This window comes from Geotrypetes seraphini, chromosome 8 (genome assembly GCF_902459505.1).
Source record: "Geotrypetes seraphini chromosome 8, aGeoSer1.1, whole genome shotgun sequence".
Lineage (NCBI taxonomy): Eukaryota > Metazoa > Chordata > Amphibia > Gymnophiona > Dermophiidae > Geotrypetes > Geotrypetes seraphini.
Window position 1 is genome coordinate 119793098 of NC_047091.1, and position 15482 is coordinate 119808579.

The 15482-nt window shown below is 43.3% G+C and overlaps 1 protein-coding gene across 2 annotated transcripts in view; it reads left to right on the forward strand.

The window, feature by feature from the left end:
- The window catches only part of JAK3 (Janus kinase 3), a 138665-nt gene that overhangs the window by 73238 nt on the left and 49945 nt on the right, over positions 1-15482 (forward strand). For both annotated transcript variants that reach the window (XM_033957213.1, XM_033957214.1), the window contains exons 17-18: positions 27-177; positions 15211-15350. In XM_033957213.1, the coding sequence (XP_033813104.1) occupies positions 27-177; positions 15211-15350 (291 nt within the window). The remainder of the gene's footprint in view (positions 1-26; positions 178-15210; positions 15351-15482) is intronic.

Consider the following 15482-nt stretch of genomic DNA (forward strand, 5'->3'; position numbering starts at 1 on the left):
TGACACTTCTCTTTCTCCTCCCTCAGAAGGTGAAATTTTACCAGGATCAGCTCCAGCTGCCAATCCTGAAGTGGACAGAACTGGCTAATCTGATAAACTGCTGCATGAATTACAGACCCTTCCTGCGCCCATCCTTCCGAGCTATAATCAGAGACCTCAATAATCTCATCACATCCGGTAGGTCTTAGTGCACAGGTCACCCATTGCCCAGGCTTACTGTGAATGTCTGACCACTGTAAGGTTTTGCAAGGGGATGCAGCAGATAAGCTCCCAGAATGTAAGGTTACGTCTCCACAATATGCACACAAGTAGATGAGATTCAATTAGATTCAATATCCTCAGAAGGAGGTTCAGCAGGAAGTGAAATTAATGACAATGATAGCCAAGAGCAGTTGCACAAAATATATTGTGTAGAAATAGGCTTAATATTACAGAGATACCATATATATGTTTGATACTAAAGTACAGAAAAATATTCCATCATAGAGATAGAAATAGGCTTTTACAAGTACAGAGTACATTTAGAGACTGTTTCTGTGTATGTAGATAAGAGGAAAGTTTACCTGCATGAATATGTGTCTGTCATAGGTCTGAGCGATGGGTGTATAGGTGGGAATAGGCAGAAAGGGAAAGAGAAAATTCAGCAAGAGAGTAGGAAGCCAGGGGGTCCAGAGAAAGAGAGGGGGGGGGGTGGTCAAGAGAGGAGGTTTTTATAGGTTGGAATCTTGTTCTAAAAGTAGCATCAATTGTGGTTAAATACATTTTTACTTTTGTACAATGGTAAAGAAAGTGCGTGCGATGTGAAAGACTGAAAGAGAAAAGAGAGAGAAACTGTCCCTCAGAGACTTGAGTTTCGGTTCATTTCCAGTATCTTTCTGTGACAATGGCTCTTGATGGACACTAACTATCTGTGCCAGAACATACTGCTGAGGCCATTCTCTAACTTAGGGCTAGATTCACAAAAGATCGCTCTCTAGATGGTCTGCGCATGCTTAAGAGCAGTGACCTTTTTTTACTTTTTACTTTTTCTTCGCAAGCCCGTGGTTTTAACCCACTTTAAATCCACAGGTTAAAACCATGGGCTCATAGTGCAGAGAAGGGCAGGAGATCAGGGCGGCCAATCAGGGCAGCAGGAGAGATTCAGAGCAGGCAGAAGAGAACCGGAGAATCGGGGCAGGCAGGAGAGAGCAGGAGATCGGGGCTGAGAGCAGAGAAGCAGGGCAGAGAGCGGAGCGGCAGAAGGCAGGGCAGTCAGAAAGGACCTCAGCGACTGGTCCTCAGCTGTTGCTTATTTTTGGGATTGGCCAGCCCAGTCGGTGTTGCTTTTTTATTTTAGTGAATCACTTCCTGCCTGCATTTTAATGCCGTTCCCCCTCATTTGTATGTGCGGATTGGAGGATGATCGGGACAAAAGTTAGTGAATCGGGTCGGAGGGAAATTGGGTCGTAAAGGGGTAGCTAAGTGGTCGGAAGTTGATCAGTGGGCTTAGTGAATCTAGCTCTTAAGCAGTGGACCTTAGCACATTTGCTGGACCTCAGGGCTGTGCCAAAGGTCTTTTGTTACTCTTAAGTACTTATAATTTAGAAGTAATTTAGGGCATTCTAAGGCTGAATGATCTATCTGCACTGACATCCCCCAAGATCAAATCTGTTTTATATAATCTCCCAAAGGCCTTTGCTGACATTGGTTAGGCCAACAGAAAATGCTGACAGTGTCAATGTAAGGCTGGGCTGACAACCACATCCTGGCACCTTTATACCATCAACATCTGGCAAATTCACTCACAAAGCTATTACAAGCCTCTGGATTAGAGAGTTGTGAGGGGACAGAAATCCCACCCGTCCCTGCCAAAATCCCACCCGTCCCCATGAGGAATCCCTCCGTCCCCACCCGTCCCTGCAAGGAATCCCTTGCGTCCCCGCCTGTCCCTATAAACTTCAGAAATAGTTAATTAAAGGCTCTGGTGGAGACCCATTTACAAATAAGCAAAGATACTTTATTAATTTGGAAATATTAATTGGGAAGAATACATACTTTGTAAATGGGTTTCTACCAGAGCCTCTAATGTAAATATAAAATAGAAATACTCAGCTGATGAGAACCCCCAAGCTGTCAGCTGAGGACTTCCTTTGCAGTTGGCCGGGGGTCCCTTTTGCCAAGCTTGGCAGGCAGCAATAGCGTCCCTGAGTCACAGATGCAGCCAGCGACTGCTGTGCTTGGTGGAGGGGGAGTTCTGGCTGTCTCTAGAGGAGGTCCTCTGCTGGCTGTGCTTGGGGATCCCAACCAGCCACAGCAAGGGTCAGCAAGTACTTCAACACTGTAGAAATAAAACCAGAAATGCATTTCCTTTTCTTTTGAACACAATACAAAGACATCTGCTATATACATTTCCTAAAGCTAACATTTTAGTCAATAAATTCAGTTTTTTACCTTTGTTGTCTGGAAACAGTGTCTCACTTCCGGTTCACCACACAATTGTTTCCCACATACTCACCTTTATAGGACCCCCAGGGACCCCTGAAGAAGACTTTTTGTCGAAACGCGGACCGTGTTGGGTCCTGTATCCCTAGCGGACTAGGTCCTTTAAGGCTCTTATGTGGATGATTTACTTTTATGTGGATGGAATTATTTTATGTGGATGATTTTAGTGTACCTTTGGAACTTTGATACTTTCAAATAAAGTCCATTTGGGAACATCGTCACTCCACAGTATTTTTGGTTTTCTCTGGATTTTCTTCTTTGTGGATATTTTGGGGTCAATTCCTTTTGTTTTTTTGCTGGAAACTTATTTTTCCATCAAGTAGGTCCAGGTTTCTTTTTTCCACTTTTCCATCTTCTGTAAATTCTTCTGTTGCTGTCCATTGGTTCCTCCTACCATGGTCCAGCATTTATCCCTCTGTCATCCCCCGGACCATGTACAGCATCTGTTGCCCCTGCCCACCAACACAATGCCCAACATTTCTCCAGCACCATGCCACATCTCTCCCTCCATTCCCTTCACCACTATGTCCAACATTCCTCCCTCTTGCATCCCTTTCAATCTGTCATACTGTACCCTTTCCACCACAACATTTCTCTCTCTCATCTTTTTCTTCCCTATCATCTGTACCTCACTCCCTCCCTATGACCAAAAATTCTCCTCTTTTTTCCATTCCCCGTGTACACCATCTCTCTTTCCCTCTCATTGACATACTCACGCCCAATTCTCCCTTTTACATTGTATTTTGTTTACCTTCTATCTATTACTTCAGACCCATCAGTTGACTCATTTCCATTCTGCACTTGCATAGTCCTGCACTTTGATACACACACTAACAAAAATAATTCTTAAATGCTGATTTCTCCTTAAAAAACTAGATAACAGTACACTATGATATGCATATGGTCAGAAGTCAATAAAACACACACAGAAAATACAGAACGGGCCGTCTAAAGAAAGCTACCCCCCCCAATGCTGAAAAGCAAAAATCCAGAGAAAGTGCAATAAACTTTGAAAGGACAAAACCTAAAGGAAAGCCCACCAAAAATGCATTTAAGTGATTACTTACCAGATATGGGTTCTGAATACACAACACAAAACAGCCCTGTTTCTCCCGACTGACTGAGCTGCACTTCTTCGTAGGGCAGCAGGCCCTGCCTTTTCTGCACCCCTCCTGTCTCTCGAGTGCTGCACGTCTTCGCAGGGCAGTGGGCCCTGTCTTTTCTGCCCCCTTCCTGTCTCCCGAGTGCTGCATGTCTTCGCAGGGCAGCGGGCCCTGCCTTTTCTGCCCCCCTCCTGTCTCCCGAGTGCTGCACGTCTTCACAAGGCAGCGGACCCTGCCTTTTCTGTCCACCTCCGAGGCTCCCGCAAGACTTTACTGCTCCTGAGTGCTGCACTTCTTCACAGGGCAGCAGGCCCTGCTCGCTCCTTGTGGCTGACCTGAAGCCATATCTCCGACGTCAGCTCTGACGTCAGGGAAAGACTTTCCAGGTCGGCTACGTGTGGTGTGCTGGGAGCAGAAGGGCAGGAAAAGAAGATGCAAAAGGGCAGGAAAAGAAGACGAGCCTTTTGGCTCAAGCTGCCTCCCAACCCCTTAGGATCTGCTAGACCATGAGGGGCGTCCCCACGGGATCCCTGCGACCCGAAGGGGGAACCCGCGGATCCCGTCATCCCCGTTCCCGTGCAGCTCTCTACTCTGGATCCTGATTCTTTGGAGGTAATGTGATGTTTATATATTGCTTCTTATCACAATACTACAAAAGCATCAGTTGAAGAGTTGGTGGGTTTTTAACAGCTGTTCTTTCATTGTGTACCTAAGTTATGTTGATGATGAGATTCTTTAGCATAAGGATAGAGGGCTGGTGGTGGGGAAGTCAGCCTCCTATAAACTTCAGGAGCGGGGCATACAGAAGGAACCCTATGTGAGCTGCTAGGAAAGGATACCACACACAAAACCTTGGTGAACTCCTAGCAGGGAGGAGTCCTGGAAGGACTACTACTGATGCCCCCTGCTGTAAGTTTCTGAAAGTGTAGGTATGGAAGGCACTTTCCATGAGCTCCTGGGAAAGGAGGCAGGAAAGAAAGTTCCCCTACCATGAGTTGTTGGAGAGGAGGCTCCCCCCCTCCCACAACAACCCCATTGAGCAGGGGCATGGAAAGAAAGGGTACTATTTAGTGAAATTACTTTAACTGAGGGAGGTTTATATATGATAGAAATGGAGCTAATGGTATTCTAGTTATTATGGAAAGAGAAGGGAGGAGAGTTAGTGGGGGACGAGGCAGAAGAAGTTTAGTCAATGCAATAGTAGAGATCAAATATATGACAGGAATCTTAGGTGCTTTTAGACTGACTGTCTGATTGTCAGAAAAATCCTACAGTACGTAATAGGGCAGAGGAGGTATAATGGTCAGCGATTTAGAAAAAGGAGAAGAATACATTTTAAAATTACAGTAACTAGTAAAATGCAAAAAAAGAGGAAGATGAACCAATTCCAGTCTGTTATTTGAACGCAAGATGGCCTGTAATAAAATTGATTTGATCAGGGAACCAGTAAGAGCTAAGCACTGTGGAATAGCCATTATTACAGAAAGCTGGTTAATTTCAAGTGATTATCCTTTACTACAGATGATTTGTCTACCAGGATGAGCCATACAGTCTATTACTAGAAATGGAAAGAGGAGTGGAGGGTTAGCAGTGATTATTAATAAGATACTGCACCGAATGCCTGGAACAAACTGCCCAAATCCCTACAGCGGGCGCCATCTCTGGCAGTTTTCAAGGCCAAGTTAAAAACCCAATTCTCTGAGACTGCTTTCAACTCCTAACTCTTCTCACCTTGGGTTCTGCGTTGCCAACCCTATATGTCAAGTCTGTGTTAGATTGTAAGCTCTTCTGAGCAGTGACCCTCTATTTAATGTCAAAATGTACAGCTCTGCGTACAACCTTCAGCGCTATAAAAGTGATAAATAGTAATAGTAAAAATGAGGCTCCCGGACAGTTAAAGAGCATTTAGCCAGTGGACTGCAAACATTCAGTGGGAAATAGTCAGCTATCTCTACTGAATATTTGCAGCTAGCGGCTATCCAGCTATGTATGTCACTAATATTTAGCACTGACTTACTAAGTTTAGCAGGCAAATCGGACTGCATAAATAGCAGTCCCATCCTCGTCTGCTATTAACTTAACCAGCCACTGGCAAATATTTGCTTATCCAGTTAGGTTAGAGCTGGCCCAAAAACCCCCGAATAGTCAACACTGATCGCCAGAAACAGCCCTACATTAAATATCCGGGTTGAACACCAGGATAGCACGGTGCCTGGTACCAGATGAAAATCACTCCGTTTATTAAAAGTAAGGCTATCTCAACAAATAATCGAGCTAGACTTGTGTAGTGATTTATAGGCCTTTGGGGGAAATGGGACATCCATAATCGAAGAGCTGCAGACTACCATACACGGCTTTCTGCCGTAGTTGTAGCTGGCGGTTTTAATCTTCATTTGGATGTGGTTCTCAAACCTGTCCTGGGGGACCCCCTGCCAGTCGGGTATTTAGGATATCCCTAGTGAATATGCATTATCATCCACATTAGGAGCTCACTAGAAAATCCCAGCGCAGAACCATCCCAGCACTAACGAGGCAGCGTGTGGACAGTTACTGCTGATAATTATTTATTTGATTCACTTTCTGTCCCGTCCTCCCGGGAGCTCAGAACAGTTTGCAAGCCAGCATTCACAGAAGTTACATTGGACAGTACATTTGGCGATACAATACAATACAGTCACAAAAGGGCAAGGTTGGGCAGTACAGTAACTTGAGGACATTCATAGGGAATTTCTGGAGGGGCATTGCAGAAGATTGAACCGGGGGGTTGCCAGCTGGTAGTTGTTGGCGGAGAGCTATCAGAGGGAATTGTTTGCGGTTGGGCTTTTAGTTGAAGAGAAAGGCCTTCACTGCTCTTCGGAAGGTCATCAATGAGTTCTGTGATCTGATTTGAGGGGGGAGTTGGTTCCAAAGCTGTGGGATGAAGTGGTTGTAGGAGCATTTGCAGGCGGTTTCCAACAGGAGAGAGCTTCCTGGGGGTAGTGAGTGGTATAGTTAGTTTGGTGCCACTGAATACCAGGTAGACACATGCGAGTTAACCAGGCAGGAGGTCTCTCACTTTGAAGATCAGGCCCTAGGTTTCACTGCATAAAATGGGACCTGTGTGAAAATAACACATCTTAAAGGTATGCCATAGTGATAACTATGCCTCATTGTAATAAAATTAGATTTAGAGTGAAAGAGGCAAAGTCAGAGGAGACCTAGCATGTTGTCACGGGGAAAATAGATTCTAGCAATTATGGGGAGGAGTTATAGACAATCTTGGAGCAAACAAGGATTGTCCTGTAGAAATGCTTCTTGAATCCTGGAACACCATTATGCAGGCCATACAAGACAGGATGGTTTTTATTCGAATATTGAACATGCCCAGAAAGATGGCTTCACTGAGGTATACTTTAAAATTACTGAAAAAGTAAATTAGAAAGGCAACGGCAACGTAATCCGGATGAAGCAGATAGGAGCAATGGTGAATGCATTTAAGGGAATGATAAGAGAAGAAATAGGAGCTTATTTCTCAAAATGTACACGTATAACAGGAAATCAACAAAAATATTTTTTTAGTAGTTACACATTTTACTTAGCCTCTGGGTATAAATAATAATACTGAGCTGCAGACTAAGGACTTTGCTTTACTTTTTCAACAGAAAAATATAGATAGCAGGCAAAAAGGAAATAACAGTTTCTGACCAAAGATTAGAAATGGAAGAGGATGTTTATTTCCAAAATGCTTGGGGTTATATGATAGACTGTGTTTCTCTGGTTAAGGCTTTGATACCAAAATTTGTGATAGGACCTGGTTGTTCATCTCAGTCCTTGGGACATACTCAGGCAGCCAGGTTTTCAGGATATCCACAATGAATATGCCAGAGATAAATTTTGCATGCACTGCCTCCATTGTTTGCAAAAATATATCTCTGGCATGTTCACTGTGGATATATTGAAAAGCAGACTGGCTTGATGTGCCTGAGGACTGGTTTGAGAACTAAAGGATATGGCAGACTCCCTATATCATTGGATAGCCAGACCAGTGAATCAGTGCTTTTGAAGCCTGTATTGAAGAGAGCAAGTTTAGACAAAAAAATTAAGTAGGAGCTGTTAGCTGGTGGCAAATCTACTAGTACTAGCCAAATTGATGGAAGGGGCAGTAGCCACGCAGTTAATTTACTAGATGACTTAATCTGGATTTTGTCATTTATTCATTACAGAAAATAAAATAACTACATTTTTTGACAGAGCTGAGAATTTGTCTAGATGAAGGGAAATAGTTTTGATGCAGGATTAGGATTACAATAGTAAAATCTGATGCAGGATTAGGATTTACAATAGTAAAATCTGGACCCATGGCCCCCGCCCCCCCAGATTCACCCCGCTCCACCCCGCCCCATTCTGCTTCAGCCTCGCCCCCTCAACTTGTTCTTGTGCTCGGAGCCACATCGGGAAGGCATCTGGGCATGCGCAGGTATGACATGATGACATCACATGCATGTGTGCATGCAAGCAACTTTACCATGTGGCATCTGCACCTGCACAGATGCCTTCCTGACACCGTCCTGAGCTGGAAGCTTTTCAAAACCCGGACAAAGTGCTGGGTTTTGAAAGGCCGACCGGGCATCCGGACATGTCCTCTAAAAAGAGAACATGTCTGGGTAAATCCAGACATCTGGTAACCCTACTTTTACCAAGCTATGGTAAGTCCTAGCACATGCTTACTACAGTTTAAAAGGGTTTACTGCAGGATGCATTCAAGCGTCCTGGGAAAAGTTCCAATTTAGCGTGTGCACACCAAGCGGTGCAAAATTATTTTTACTGCCGAGAGGGCATGCTTGGGAGCAGAGGGTGGGCATTTCTACACTAATCTGTTAATGCAGACCAAAGCAGGAGCTCTAAGAAGCAACTTCAAGCCAAGTCACATTGGTCTTATCACAAAAATAAAGACAAAAGGTCTCAGCAGTACAGGCTACCCTGCTGGTGTGGCTTAAGAACTAGTCCTTGGCATAGTTATTTCCAGCATTTTCATCGGGATTTTGAGGAAGGGATTCTTCTGAGTAGAGGTTCTATGTTTATTAGCTTATATCCACATCTGCCATACTGGATTAAAATCAATAACTAGGATTCCTGAGGAAGGTGTGTTCGCCGAAACACGGACCGTTTTGGGTCCCTTTCTTTCAAGACACATGTGGATTGTTATTGATTTATTCTTGACAAACTTTTGATAAAATAAAGCCTGCATCTAGAACATCTTTTTCTACAGTTCTTTTGTTGTTTGGAACACACCTATCTTGCCATGTGCTGATTAGCATGTGGGCCATTACCACCTTCAAAATGGGTGGCAGTAAGGGCTTAGGTAGGGTTACCATGTGTCCAGGAAAATCCAGACATGTCCTCTTTTTAGAGGACTGTCCGGGCGCCTGGAGGGATTTCCAAAACCCGGCAGTTTGGCCTGGTTTTGGATATCCTGAGCTCGGAGGTCGCATCTGGAAGCCTTTGCCCATGCGTGTCTGTCACCATGATGATGTCATATGAATGTGCGAGTGGTGATATTACATCAATGTTTGCACATGAGCGAAAGCTTCCAGATGCGGCCTTCGAGCTCTGGGAGGTTTGTGGGGGGCAGGGCTATGGAGGAACGGGGCAGAGCCAGACACGAAATGGGGCGGGACTAGGGCACAACAGGGTGGGGCCAGACATCATCTTTTTTTCAAAGAGAAAATTTGGCAACCCTAGTCTCACGTGCTAATCTTTTTTAATATCACAGTGCCATGTCTGCTTAAACTAGGGTTACCATATTTAAAAAATAAGAAAACCCCAGACACATGACCCCGCCCCGTTCCACCTCCAGCCCTGCCCTGACACAGCCCTGCCTGATTCTGCCTCTAGCCACACCCCATTCTACCCTCCAACCCTGTCCCCAGAAAGCTTCCTCTCTTTGCTACAAGCTACAAGTCTGAAGGGCTTGGAGCATGCGCAGATGCTTGCGACGTTGTCCACGCATGCTGAGGCCCTCCAGATGCAGTTGGAGCTTGCAGGGGCTTTCCAAAACCCGGACAAATGCTGGGTTTTGGAAAGTTTGTCTAGGAGTCCGGACAGTCCTCTAAAAAGAGATCATGTCTGGGTTTTCCCGGACGTATGGTAACTTTAACTTAAACCAACTTTCAGCCTTCTCAAAGATCTTCAGATGTGCTCCTTATGGATTTTGTGAACCTTTTCCACAAAATAAATAGCACTGACTTTATCATGCAATCTCAGGCTTTTTTTAAAATATATATAAATGTGCAACACCTTCACTTTTTTTGGTAATTTCAAAGCATGTCAAAATTTAGCTTATAGCAGCATCGGATGGGGAATGGAGAAGGCTGAAAGTTAGAAATTTCTATTTAGCAGCAGTATTTTTTAAAAAAATTGTTCACTTCCTTAGAAATGTTTTTTAATGGCCATGCGCTATGCGCTAATGGCAATATTAGTGCTTGCCAATACAAACAACTGGGTAATAGTGAAACAAAAAAACTGTTCCTGAAAATCCGTGATATGCAAAAAAACTGATAAAGGAACAACAATAGTACTTTAAATACCTTTTAAACTTGAGTGGTGCTCAGAATCCAAGATGGAATGAAAAAACTCGATGTGGGGACAAACCCCTAAAGAGCTTCTTACAGAATCTATCATTGCACCATTATGAGGTAAAAGGTGATTCAAAGTGCTTATTGAAAATGCTCATAACTATCATTAGTCCATGTAGTGAAATAATTATCCAACTTCTTAATGGCTTCAAAAACGTGAATTCAAAAAGACTTAGCTTAAAAGTTCAGACAGCGTTGGTCCGGCAAGGTTCTGACGCGTTTCGCCAACCTGGCTTCTTCAGAGAACCCGCTAAGCTGCTTCAGAACTCTAATTCAACGTGTGTCCTAAACGAACAACAAAAAGGAAAATGATGCAGGTGTATACTTAATACTAAAAATACATTTAGACAATCAAATGAAACACGAGGCTCTCGACGCTGTCAGCGGGGTACCTGATCCGAAGGAAAAATTTTTTCATTTCCTGTGACGTAAGTGCTCAGCTGAGCACCCAATATTTATATAAGGAAGACGTGTCAATCACCTAGTGAAGGAACGCCCACCACTCAACTTCTTTGTTTAACCCAGTGGGAGTCACAGTCTGCCAATGAAATATCCATCTTTGTTCGTGTTTCCACAACCAAGCTTGAACATTGCCTCCTCAGTTTAAATGGGCCACTTCTAAAACAACGAACTGTAAGTCCTGCAGCTGATGGGGAATAGCGTGCCAATGTTGTACTAGAGGGGCACCCATGTCACCCCTTCTAATTTTGCTCAGATGCTCAATGATGCGTGTCTTAATGCTTCTAGTAGTGTGTCCTATTTATAACATTTTGCATGGACACATGATCACATAAACGACCCCCTGAGTGTCGCAATCAGTATGGTGTTGTAAGGTATGCATCTTCGATAGGCTTGGATGTTTAATACAAGTAGTTTCAAGAGCATGAGCGCAAATGGTACAATGTCCGCATTTGAAATGACCTGTGGGTTGCACCAACGTGCTAACTGGAGTACTGACAAAGTGAGAAGTGGTCATGTGGTCCCGTAGATTTCTACCTCTAGAATATGCAAAAAGAGGACGTTGTGCAAGACATTGGTGAACCTGAAGGATATGCCAGTGAGTGTTGATAATCTTCTTGATACTAAACGCTTTGTATGAGTACGGAAGCGTACATACCATACGGGCGTCTGGTTGGTCAGGGGTATGCTGTAACAAATAAGAACGATGAGCATATAAGGCCCTTTTATAGGCCTTTTTGATAACACTATGGGGGTACCCACGTTCCTCAAACCGTTGCCACATATCACCAGAGCGGATTTTATACTCTTCTTTATTGCTGCATAATCGCCTGAGTCTCAAAAATTGACCCACAGGTAAGTTGTCCCTCAGGTGACGAGGATGATAACTGTCATAATGAAGCAAGTTGTTCCTGTCAGTCTGCTTGCGATATATGGAGGTTTCAAAAATACCCTGATTCAAGGAGATTTGAATATCAAGAAAAGCAATTTGAGTATCAGAAATGAGTGAAGTGAATTGTAGGTGCGGGTTACATGTGTTGAGCCACTGTAAAAACTGATGAAAGACTTCTAAGGTGTTAGTCCATATCAAAAAGACATCATCTATGTAGCGTTTCCACACATAGATCTCATAAAAATATGTAGAAGTGTAAATGTGTGTTTCTTCGAAGTCAGATACATAAAGGCATGCTAGAGACGGGGCCATAGTGGCCCCCATCGCAGTACCCTGTATTTGCAGGAAAAATTCCGAGTCAAACATAAAGTAGTTTTGCTGCAATGCTATGCTGGCAATGGCTACTAAAAAATCCACTCTAGCTAAAGATAACTGAAGAGTACCAAGATGTTTCCGTACTACCTCAATTGCACTAGACTGAGGAATATTAGTATATAAAGCCTGGATATCAAGAGTGACCAAAAGAGCCCCCTGAGGAATAGAATGGGACTCTTGAAGCCAAGCAAGCATAGACGTAGTGTCCTTTATGTATGACTTCGCTAAAGAAACCAGAGGTTTTAAATAGAAATCCACAAAATCAGATAAAGGTTCCAACACTGAGCCAATCCCTGAAACGATAGGGCGTCCCGGAGGGGTGGTCAAATCTTTGTGTATTTTAGGGACGAAATATATCACAGGGATGACAGGGTGATTTTGATGAAGAAAACGATACTCTTTGTCAGTGATGATCCCATTTTCCAACGCTTCAGCTAGAGCGGATTTTTTAGTAGCCATTGCCAGCATAGCGTTGCAGCAAAACTACTTTATGTTTGACTCGGAATTTTTCCTGCAAATACAGGGTACTGCGATGGGGGCCACTATGGCCCCGTCTCTAGCATGCCTTTATGTATCTGACTTCGAAGAAACACACATTTACACTTCTACATATTTTTATGAGATCTATGTGTGGAAACGCTACATAGATGATGTCTTTTTGATATGGACTAACACCTTAGAAGTCTTTCATCAGTTTTTACAGTGGCTCAACACATGTAACCCGCACCTACAATTCACTTCACTCATTTCTGATACTCAAATTGCTTTTCTTGATATTCAAATCTCCTTGAATCAGGGTATTTTTGAAACCTCCATATATCGCAAGCAGACTGACAGGAACAACTTGCTTCATTATGACAGTTATCATCCTCGTCACCTGAGGGACAACTTACCTGTGGGTCAATTTTTGAGACTCAGGCGATTATGCAGCAATAAAGAAGAGTATAAAATCCGCTCTGGTGATATGTGGCAACGATTTGAGGAACGTGGGTACCCCCATAGTGTTATCAAAAAGGCCTATAAAAGGGCCTTATATGCTCATCGTTCTTATTTGTTACAGCATACCCCTGACCAACCAGACGCCCGTATGGTATGTACGCTTCCGTACTCATACAAAGCGTTTGGTATCAAAGAAGATTATCAACACTCACTGGCATATCCTTCAGGTTCACCAATGTCTTGCACAACCTCCTCTTTTTGCATATTCTAGAGGTAGAAATCTACGGGACCACATGACCACTTCTCACTTTGTCAGTACTCCAGTTAGCATGTTGGTGCAACCCACAGGTCATTTCAAATGCGGACATTGTACCATTTGCGCTCATGCTCTTGAAACTACTTGTATTAAACATCCAAGCCTATCGAAGATACATACTTTACAACACCATACTGATTGCGACACTCAGGGGGTCGTTTATATGATCATGTGTCCATGCAAAATGTTATAAATAGGACACACTACTAGAAGCATTAAGACACACATCATTGAGCATCTGAGCAAAATTAGGAGGGGTGACATGGGTGCCCCTCTAGTACAACATTGGCACGCTATTCCCCATCAGCTGCAGGACTTACAGTTCGTTGTTTTAGAAGTGGCCCATTTAAACAGAGGAGGCAATGTTCAAGCTTGGTTGTGGAAACACGAACAAAGATGGATATTTCATTGGCAGACTGTGACTCCCACTGGGTTAAACAAAGAAGTTGAGTGGTGGGCGTTCCTTCACTAGGTGATTGACACATCTTCCTTATATAAATATTGGGTGCTCAGCTGAGCACTTACGTCACAGGAAATGAAAAAATTTTTCCTTCGGATCAGGTACCCCGCTGACAGCGTCGAGAGCCTCGTGTTTCATTTGATTGTCTAAATGTATTTTTAGTATTAAGTATACACCTGCATCATTTTCCTTTTTGTTGTTCGTTTAGGACACACATTGAATTAGAGTTCTGAAGCAGCTTAGCGGGTTCTCTGAAGAAGCCAGGTTGGCGAAACGCATCAGAACCTTGCCGGACCAACGCTGTCTGAACTTTTAAGCTGTCTTTTTGAATTCATGTTTTTGAAGCCATTAAGAAGTTGGATAATTATTTCACTACATGGACTAATGATAGTTATGAGCATTTTCAATAAGCACTTTGAATCACCTTTTACCTCATAATGGTGCAATGATAGATTCTGTAAAAGCTCTTTAGGGGTTTGTCCCCACATCGAGTTTTTTCATTCCATCTTGGATTCTGAGCACCACTCAAGTTTAAAAGGTATTTAAAGTACTATTGTTGTTCCAATATTAGTGCTTGGCCATTAATACAAAAATCCAGAAATTGGTCATTTTTCTATTGTAGGCCCAGTTATGTTGGGTGGGTCTTCCCAATCTACTACCACCACCACATACTTTATCCTCTCCTTTTATTCCTGGATCTGGCATATACTGCCACCTTTCTCTTGTCCCCTCCCAGTATACTTCTTTTGTTCAGCTCCTGGGCGGCGGCAGCACTGCACATCTGCGACTTGCACTAGCTCTGCAGACTTCCCTTTGCCTCGTCCTGCCAGAAAGAAAATAGGAAGTGACATCGGCAAGGGCGGGTCATGGCAGAGGGAAATCTGTGGAGCTGGCGCAGGCAGCAAATGCATGTCACTACCCCTGCCTATAAGGGTGATGCGGTACACTGGGAAGGTGGAGGTTTAGAGAGAGGGGAGAGTTGCTGGTTTGTGGGCTGGCAAGTGAGACATATGCTGGATCCATGTGTGGGAGAGTGGGGAGAAAGATGGCCACCTAGGCCCACCTGTAGCTATGCCACTGTGTTACTGCTGTACTAAAAATGGCCTTAGCTTACCCTTACATGATTCTTTCCCAAACACTAAGGCCTTTTTAAGTGCTGCTTCATAATGCATTATATTTTCTGTCCATCAACTGAGATCAGAAATTGAAATTCAATTAACACTCCCTTTTGTAAAATATAAGAAACTGACCCACTGTAGGTAGTGGACTCTCAATGTGGAATTCTTCACCTCGAATAATGAAGGAGAAAACTGCTTGTAGAGAATTCAGGAATGTTTTAAAGCCTCAGCTCTTTAATTTACATTTATTGGGATGATCATATTGATTTAATGATGATTTAGATCATAATTGATATAAAATTGAACTATGACAAACTGGAAATGTTATTATGTGATGATTAAATTGATTATTAGTATGTAATCTGCCTAGGATCAAATTGGTATATAAATAACTTATGAATGTCCATATTTAATTAAATTACCGAGAGTCACAAATACCACCTCCTTTTTCAGATTATGAGCTCCTAGTAGACCTGTCTACTGGAGATCTGCCAGTTAAGGACAACTTTTGGCGATGTATGAGTCTCACAGACCTCCAGGACCCCCCATTCTATGAGGAACGCCATTTAAAATACATATCTGCTTTGGGAAAGGTAGGAGTGGACAGAGGGGTGGTTGGAGTCTCAGGCTAGAAAATGACACGGTGAAAGAATTCATCACCATTCCCGTCTCTGTGGATAACTGCGAGAAACCATCCTGTGTCATTTTTTAGTGTCTATCTCAAC